The sequence below is a fragment of the Coregonus lavaretus genome (assembly GCF_964263955.1).
Source record: "Coregonus lavaretus genome assembly, chromosome: 11".
Taxonomy (NCBI): domain Eukaryota; kingdom Metazoa; phylum Chordata; class Actinopteri; order Salmoniformes; family Salmonidae; genus Coregonus; species Coregonus lavaretus.
In genome coordinates, this window is record NC_139998.1 from 12,581,775 (window position 1) to 12,591,733 (window position 9,959).

Sequence of the window (9,959 nt, forward strand, 5' to 3'; positions counted from 1 at the left end):
CGGCCCTGTATATGTGCTTTCTTGAGCAGGGGGACCTTGCGGGCGCTGCAGGATTTCAGTCCTTCATGGCGTAGTGTGTTACCAATTGTTTTCTTGGTGACTATGGTCCCAGCTGCCTTGAGATCATTAACAAGATCCTCCCGTGTAGTTCTGGGCTGATTCCTCACCGTTCTCATGATCATTGCAACTCCACGAGGTGAGATCTTGCATGGAGCCCCAGGCCGAGGGAGATTTACAGTTATTTTGTGTTTCTTCCATTTGCAAATAATCACACCAACTGTTGTCACCTTCTCACCAAGCTGCTTGGAGATGGTCTTGTAGCCCATTCCAGCCTTGTGTAGGTCTACAATCTTGTCCCTGACATCCTTGGAGAGCTCTTTGGTCTTGGCCATGGTGGAGAGTTTGGAATCTGATTAATTGATTGCTTCTGTGGACAGGTGTCTTTTATACTTTTTTCCCTCACTGTATGTGCAATAATAGTGTTTAACATGATTTTTGAATGACTACCTCATCTTTGTACCCCACACATGTAATTATCTGTAAGGTCCCACAGTCGAGCAGTGAATTTCAAACACAGATTCAACCACAAAGACCAGGGAGGTTTTCCAATGCCTCGCAAAGAAGGGCACCTATTGGTAGATGGGTAAAAAATTATAAAAAGGAGACATTGAATATCCTTTTGAGCATGGTAGACCCAGTCACTACAAAGCTGAAGGAGTCCTTCCTAACTCAGTTGCCAGAGAGGAAGGAAACCACTCAGGGATTTCACCACGAGGCCAATAGTGACTTTAAAACAGTTACAGAGTTTAATGACTGTGATAGAAGAAAATTGAGAAAGGATCGACAATATTGTAGTTACTCCACAGTACTAACCTAAATGACAGAGTGAAAAGAAGGAAGCCTGTACAGAATACATGTATTCCAAAACATGCATCCTGTTTGCAATAAGGCACTAAAGTAAAACTGCAAAAAATGTGGCAAAGAAATTAACTTTATGTCCTGAAAGCAAAGGGTTATGTTTGGGGCAAATCCAACACAACACTGATTACCATTCTTCATATTTTCAAGCATAGTGGTGGCTGCATCATGTTATGGGTATGCTTGTCATCGGCAAGGACTAAGGAGTTTTTTTGTTGTTGATAAAAATAAACGGAATAGAGTCAAGCACAGGCAAAATCCTAGAGGAAAACCTAGTTCAGTCTGCTTTCCAACAGACACATTCACCTTTCAGCAGGACAATAACCTAAAACACAAGGCCAAATATACACTGGAATTGTTTACAAAGACGACATCGAATGTTCCTGAGTGGCCTAGTTACAGTTTTGACTTAAAACGGCTTGAAAATCTATGGCAAGACTTGAAAGTGACTGTCTAGCAATGATCAACAACTAACTTGACAGAGCATGAATAATCTGCAACTATTGTACAATCCAGGTGTGCAAAGCTCTTAGAGACTTACCCAGAAAGACTCTCAGCTGTAATCGGTGACAAAGGTGATTCTAACATGTATTGACTCGGGGTTGAACATTTATGTAATTAAGATATTAGTGTTTTATTTTTCATAATTTTTTAACAAATATTTGCATTTTTCTTCCACTTTGGCATTACATAGTATTTTGTGTAGATCATTGACAAAAAATGACAATTAAATCCCACCTTGTAACACAACAAAATGTGGAAAAAGTCAAGGGGTGTGAATACTTTCTGAAGGCACTGTACATTCTAAAATGGACCCTTGGCTAAGCCCAGACCCCCTTGGTTACTGTTTTAACCTCGGACAACATTTTACCGGGAAGCTCAATTCCCCATTCAACTACTGGCGAAATCCCCTCACAATGATCTCAAACTATGTTTTTAATACCCAATTAAATCAAACACAGACTACCCTTTGCTAATCAGGGAACTCTCGGTATGTTGTGGTGGACTGTCATTACAATTGCTTTACGGGAACCTGGTAAAATTATGTTAGTAGTGTGGCTAGCCACTGAATGGCTTTGAATTCACTGTCAGCATGCAGTCAAAGCTACTAACCACTTTTGGAGCTAACTAGTGCGCTCAAATCGTATCCTGATGTCGACAGCAGATGGGAGTTGTATTCATAACATGGCTAACTTAGCCAGCTAACTTGCATTTCGAGTTATATTAAGTGGCTAGCTAGCTAGCAACATTTGGTGGTCAATGAGACAGAGCTAGCTAGCTAACCAGCTAAAAAGCTAGCAAACAATGTAACAAAAGTATAATTTCAGATTCTAAAAATACTCCATCAACAGTCTCTGCATTTCAGGAATCACAGTAGCAAGTACCCCAGAAGGGTATACTACGTACCTGGTTTGAGGAGTTAGCGAGGTAACTTTGGTAAACTCTGAGTTCAACTCGGGATAACAAGTACCACGAAAGTGGCTCACCTTTTAGCCAGATACAGGTAATTTCTATGGCAACAAATGATTTAGAACTAAGCTGCTCCAGGGCAGGCAAACTCAGGGCTAATGAAGTGTCTGAGCTGCGACTTGAGGACCAATGAAATCAGATTCCCTCCCTCATGCAAACATTGCATCATCATCTCCTTTATTTGAGGAAGACGACTGATTTAAATATTTTATTAATCAAATGTTTTGTGTAAAAAAAAATCTTCATACTTATACACCCATCACATTACATACAGTATTTAGTAATGACAGGATGCATTAGAAAGTTCACGTACAGTAAAACTTTAGTATGACGTTATAAAATAATTCTATAGACAGGAGTGGTGAAAAGGGTGATGTATGCATTGATTAGCACACCAAAGCACATCAAAGACGGCATTAACGATAAATAATAATAGAAAGATGGCACTTGTAATAGCCTATTTCACATCACAGCCTGCTTAATTTGTAAGATAACTTTTCTTGCATGTTGATTTCGGCTAAAATGAAAATGTTGCACTGCCTCGCCCATGGATTGATGTTTCAGCATTGTCTCAATGAAGAGTTTGGCGTTCGACTAGCCACGTGCAATATGCACGCACAGTTACAAGCCTGCTAGAGTTAGCGGCAGGCGAATGAGCAATATCCACCTTCGTAATACGGATGAAGCCTGAGCTGGAATGTGAAGCTAAATTAAGATAGCTAATTTCAGAAAAGCCTGGGTACATCTAGCTGTATACCCCTCTGGTACGCTGTTCAATTATTTAGCCATATAAACAATTTGGTTTTGGATGAAAACTCAGTTTTTGCAATGCCCTCAATGGCTTCCATGCGTTTAAAACCTGCCACAGATGCCTGTACTGTGTTCAAAGAAACAACACAAATGACACAATGTCAGTATGACCAATGCATTTCTTACTGAGGTGGTGAGATGGCCTAATAAGCATGCAGGCATAAGCTAATAGTGGTCACAGTGCATACATACAGCATACATACAGTACCACACTGTATAGGCCAACATAAGAAGTAGCCCTACAATCATAACAGAGGGCTTGCAGATCCAATGGGAAATAGGATATAATAAGACATTAATGAGTTAAGGAAACGGTTTCCTTAAATTAACTGTTCCCTTAAAGTATTCTGTTCATGGCCAATAAACAAACTGCTTACAATAATGAAATCCACAAAATCATCCCCAAACCACCCAAACTCCTCTCTATCCAAATACTTAAAAGTTGTGATCCAGCAACAGACAGAGAGTACTGACTGACATGGAACCATCCAAAACCAACTTCAATCACTTCAGAAAATAAATCCCCCCACAAACCAGCAGCTGACCCAGTTAAATGTCAAGTACAAAGTTATTTCTTTAAAGGATTGGAACACTACAGATGGATAATTCCCTGGCCTCTGCTCTGCAGCTTCCTTCCTCCATCCAATGACAGCTCCCTGAAATACTTTGTCAAAATCCAAAAAGCACAGAGCGCCTCGCTGCCCGATCACTCACTCCTCGTCACTACTTTCAGACCCTTATCAAGACACATTTGTTACTGCCCGACAAGGATGAGGATATGTATGGAAAATACAACAATGAAATACGTCAAGCCTTCTTTCCACACAGGCAGGAGAGGCTGCCGGGCCCACATGCCCAATGAGGCCTGTCAGAGATTAATAGCACTGACTATACCTACCTGCCATATGGAGAAACTGTTCAGAGTTTCTTTCCTCTGAGGGAACAACTTTGTCATAATAAGCAGCACAAAAATTACAAATGTAGAACCCAGGTTTGTTCTCCAATGCATGGCTATTCAATTATTTTCCTTTTCCTTATTAAGGACTCCCAGGGTCTTTTTAGGCCCCATTGTTGGAGTTCCAATGTGGAGCTGCTGGACACGACTCAGACAAGCTGTGCTTTGCTTTGCTTTTCAATGGCATGGGCCAAAGCCTTATACTTATATACAAATATAATGTTTTGATATACAAATATAAGGCTTTTATATCAAAATATAAGGCTCAGGCATGTGCCATTCCTATTGTGTAGTTGAAAACTGAGCACATCAATGTGCAGGAGGGAATTTGAGCAGAAAAGTGGCTTACCGGTCCAAAGCTGTTGCTGTCCAGACTGTGGCCGTGATGGTCCCCCTCGATCCAAAAGTGGCCATCAGGGACCCTGAGATAGCGGTTCTTATAGCCAAGCGTCCTGCAGAGAGAAATGGAGGGCGGAGGTTTGGATCATGGATAAAACACATTAGCCAGGTTAATACAACCCACATTTACTTCAGAACCTAGCTATGAAAGAAAGGCAGTCATTAACATTGATTGAGCTGCGGGATCAATTGAAAACAACAATAAACACATTGAAATTAGACAAGACAAAAGGCAAAATTTAAATCGAGAATAAAGTTAATCTACCTACAGTGAGGGAATTAAGTATTTGATCCCCTGCTGATTTTGTACGTTTGCCCACTGACAAAGACATGATCAGTCTATAATTTTAATGGTAGGTTTATTTGAACAGTGAGAGACAGAATAAAAACAAAACAAAAACAGAAAAACGCATGTCAAAAATGTTATAAATTGATTTGCATTTTAATGAGGGAAATAAGTATTTTTTTGTTGTTATTCTGTCTCTCACTGTTCAAATAAACCTACCATTAAAATTATAGACTGATCATTTCTTTGTCAGTGGGCAAACGTACAAAATCAGCAGGGGATCTAATACTTTTTTCCCTCACTGTACATCTGCATTCAGGAAATGGACATTTTCGTTTCATTATGGTTTATCACCTTTCTACTAAATCATCCATCTGCCAAGCATCCTCCCTCTAGATTCGACTATTATCTTGAAGTCAAATCTAATCTAATCAGATGAGGACAAACATGCTTTGTGTGTAATGACTAATGAGATATGGACAGGACAGCTCACTCCCTTAGGTCTAGTCTCTGGTTGCGTCCCTTAATGGTACACTACTCCCTATATATAGCCCTATCGGCCCTGGTCAAAAGTAGTACACTATATTAGGGAATAGGGTCCATTTGGGACGTAACCTCTATCTGATCGGTTCCCCTCCAGACTAGTTTAGCTTCAATCAACTATTTTGCGGAGTGAGGACAGGGTGGTATACACCATCAATCACCTGGGCACTTAGCTGTGACTGAGCCCTGATGCATGGTTCATATCAGGAACATTGTAAATTACGGGGAAATGACTTTTTAAATGACAATTCTTCTCCTATTCCTTTCCAGGGCAATGTTACAGGAGCCTAAATGACTACTGCTTAGACCTTGGACCAAAATATTGATTTGGCTGCTGGGGAAAAAAAATGTTTTTATTGTCACATACACTGGATAGGTGGTGAAATATGTTGTTTTACATGGTCAGCCATAGTAGTATAGCGCCACTGGAGCAAATTAAGGTTAAGTGCCTTGCTCAAGGGCACATCAACACATTTTTCACCTTGTCTGCCTGGGTATTGCAACCTTTCGGTTACTGACCCAACGCTCTAACCGCTAGGTTACCTGCTGCCCTGTCTGTTCTCCAGCAAACTGAAGTTCAGTGACTTTGAAATGTCAGGGGTTAGGCCTACATACAGTATCTGAACACAAACAATACAAGAACAAAATACTGGCTACTTCAAAATCTAGTGATTATATCCAAATAGGGCCTATCTTATTTGTACAGTAGAATAGTCTGCAGTAACACTTTATAATAACTTTAAGGAGACATTTGTTATCTATTTATAAGCAGTGTTCATATACATGTATTAATAAATGATTATTCAATGGGGTATACACTACGTACTTATTAATAGTTTATCAAATAGTTTATTAATGAACATTATTATAAAGTGTTACCTAATCAGCTACCCCTGCTATGCTCAGTAAAAATAACCGTTTTGTGGGAAGACAAAAACAGCTTGCATCCCAAATGGCACCCTATTCCCTACATAGGGCACTACTTTGACCAGAGCTTGTTGGGTCCTGGTCAAAAGTAGGGCACTAAATAGGAAATAGGGTGCCATTAGGGATGCATGAAAGCAAACAGAGTTCAAAGCGAATATACAGACTCCTGTATTAATGCTGTTTGCATGTGACTCACTTCCTGGCAGTGTCTAGCAGCTACAAAGGGCTTAGGGTGCGTTCAGGAGTTTGGGCAGACTCTCAGACAGTCTCAGCATTGAGTTGTGTTAAAAAGTGATGTGCTCTCTACCTCTGTTTTGTGGGTTTAAACAATAGCTGCCTGGTACAGTGGAGGTTTGATGGAGGTTAATGGGATAGGCCTATAGGGCACAGATACACATGATAATGGTCATATGAAACACGATAATGATGATGTGTAAAAGCTTGAGGTAAATTGGATAGGTCAAGTCAAAGGCTCAGTTTCAATATCTAGACTAAGAAGAATACCACTGCGAATGAATCAAATGTGTTGGACATGCATCCTAAGTGGTATGCTATCATGGACATGGGAACACACAGCCATAATCTTGTCCACCAGCCATGTCTGACAGCCTGCCTGGCACACCACACTGGGTTGTTCTGTACCTCTATGAACACCAGAATCTCCATCTTGAGGTAGCTATTCCTCATACACTTCATATGAATATACTCCACATTTCCCTCAATGTATGTATTCCAGTCATCAGCTTTACACAGCGTACCAACAATTTCCTTGACAATACAGTGGCGTAACACTTGGCCTTTCTGTTTTTTTTAAAGCTGTGATTCGATTGCAACGCGATTTATGTCCCGTAAGCCATCATTGTTTGGAGATGAATCTCCGAAACGGCCCTCTATATCTCTGAGGAGGGGCTCAGTTCAGAGGGATACACATTGCACACGCGCACACACACACACACACACACCACTCAGAGGGCTGTAAATGGCTGAGAGGCCTCTTTCCTGTCTCTGTGCATGGCGAGATTAAAACCATAGCTGTGATTTATAGCATGGCTGGCCCCACAGGCTAACACACATGCACACACACACCAGCCTCAGCCAGTGTGGGCAATCATCAAACCCCCATGTTAATTATTCATCTATCTCCTCCCAGGCAATACAAGTGACTCGTAATTTGTTCAGCGGCACCCGTCACAAATAGTTGGCAGAGTGATTTACATGGCGACATTGTGTTATGAGTAGTGGCACCCGAAGATTTGAAGCTGGTTGATAAGAAATACTGGGGTTTAAGATGGAGCTTCGAATTCATGAGTAAACAAGCAGTTGTCTTCTCATAGGAAGTCTCTGCATAGGCCTTTAAGACACCCTTTATTTTATGTTATTTTATTGCCTTTTGTTTCGTTTTTCCTTTATAATGTGTTGTGGGTTTTAAGTTTGATTTGATTTGATAAAGCTATGGGGGAAAAAACGAATTATGTACGTACTTGATGAAGTCTCCCTCAAGTGCTATGACTCGCTTGATGATCTTCTGCTGGGGGTTCTTGGGAGACCTGAAACAATAAATATACAGTATATCAATGAAATATATGATAAAGATAGATAAATGTATATGAGGTCATAACACCAATAAACCATGACGTACTGTCTGTGCTGTAGCGACCCTATTCACTCTACTCATTAATAAAAGTTAATAAAAAAACACTATTCACAACACTAGATTGAACTGGAATCAGTGTTCCTCACCAGCAGACTAAGAAACTGACTATACTGCAGTGAGTGTTGGGTGGGTTCAAGTACCAGGATCTTATTCCTCCTCCTTCCCTCTCTATCTCTCAACATGTGGACCTCACACACCACAGGGGAACACAAACATAGCAGTACCATGGTAGACAGAGCTCATTCGCTTTATGTTGCTAATGAACCCTTAATAACCCACAATGCTCAGTTCATGAATTCTACAACCATTATTGCCATGCTGATGACCTCCTTCTCCAAGCCACGAAATACTTCTAAGTTGCCAACAAAGACAAGATTAATTTGATATCAACAATGGCAGTCCTTTTGAGGCCATACAAAGCAATGGCATTCACATTCTGGATACAAAATGAGTCTAATAAACGGGTAATATAGAAAAGCTTTGTCGTTTTTTACTCTCTCGCTTGGGCGTGATGTTCAAGTCCATGATCAATTATATTACAATGATCCAAATTCTTCTATTCTTTCCACAGGTTTTCTAGATAAATGTGAGGCTACCAGGGAGCCAGAGATACACAGGTGTTCAGTTCAGAGTGTCTGGCCAAATGAGGGACATCTACACAAAGGCATTGAATAATGACCCACAGAAACCGCAGTTTGTTAAACGTTGCCTTCAAACGCCCAGAGAATCAAACAGAAATGCCAGTCTTAATAAGAAGCCACATCCATTCTCCATTCCTCCTCTGCTCTCTCCCGCCCTCAGTGTCCCTCCCTCACTCTCTCTTTAACACACACACTGACACATATACACAAGCACACTCTCTCTGTCACTCTCTTTCTTCCACTCTCTGCCACGCATACACACACATTTGCTCTCTCTCCTCCTCCACATCCCCCCTCCCTCTTTGCCTCAGGAATACAGGGGATCATGACTGATTGACAACCTGCTCAGCCAATCAGAATTACCAGCAGCTCAGAGAACCCGCAAGCTAAACAGGGGTTGGCCTGTCTCTAGCGAAGCTGTGTGTGTGGATTAGGGCTGTGACGGTCATGGATTTTTGGATGGCGGTAATTGGCCAGCCAAATGTCCGCGGTGCTGCATCAGATGACCTGGCCTCCACAATCACCCGACCTCAACCCAATTGAGATGGTTTGGGATGAGTTGGACTGCAGAGTGAAGGAAAAGCAGCCAACATGTGCTCAGCATATGTGGGAACTCCTTCAAGACTGTTTGAAAAGCATTCCACATGAAGCTGGTTCAGAGAATGCCAAGAGTGTATATTTGAAGAATCTCAAATATAAAAAATATGTTCATTTGTTGAACACTTTTTTGGTTACTACATGATTCAATATGTGTTATTCCATAGTTTTGATGTATTCACTATTATTCTACAATGTAGAAAAAGCCTTGAATGAGTAGGTATGTCCAAACTTTTGACTGGTACTGTGTGTATATATATATATATATAAAAATTGTTTTAAGCACATTTTCTCCTCCGCTCCTGACTGCATGTGCTGCCATAGAAATAGAATGAATAGAACGGGCATCCCTATTTATGATGGTATAATGTGTGGACTGGCGGCCACTGCGAGGAGCAAAGCAGGAAGTAAAAGCAGGAAGTGTATCGATCAATATGTGCTGTGATTTGTTGATTCAACTCAACTGACATTACAAAAAATACATTCCAATGCATAAGCCACATCAGTTAACATAATTTGAATTAACATTCTACATTACCATGAAAATTATTGCATCACAATACCAGGCAGCCATTGCGAGTGTATCCAGGGTTTTTTCTGGATCAAAAAGGAGCTTACGTGGTGGTCATGGCATGGAGCTTGGCAATGGGCTTGGTTAGCGTGGCTGAATTTTAGAGACTATTTTAGAGGCCCCCTTGCCCACATCTTGGCGGTGTAGAGATTATTTTTGCATGTTGAAGTCAATTTCCTGCAATTCTA

At 40.9% G+C, this 9,959-nt stretch overlaps 1 protein-coding gene across 2 annotated transcripts in view; it reads right to left on the minus strand.

Annotated features, from left to right (window-relative positions):
- LOC311137134 (mitochondrial inner membrane protease subunit 2-like) overlaps positions 1 to 9,959 on the minus strand; it is a 173,051-nt gene that overhangs the window by 13,954 nt on the left and 149,138 nt on the right. The window contains exons 4-5 of one of the 2 annotated variants that reach the window (XM_084171476.1): positions 7,790 to 7,855; positions 4,503 to 4,605 (exon numbers count right to left, since the gene is read on the minus strand). In XM_084171476.1, coding sequence (XP_084027602.1) covers positions 4,503 to 4,605; positions 7,790 to 7,855 — 169 coding nt within the window. Of the gene's footprint in view, positions 1 to 2,325; positions 2,475 to 4,502; positions 4,606 to 7,789; positions 7,856 to 9,959 lie in introns of those variants that run through there. The other variant, XR_014613917.1, reaches the window with a different exon arrangement.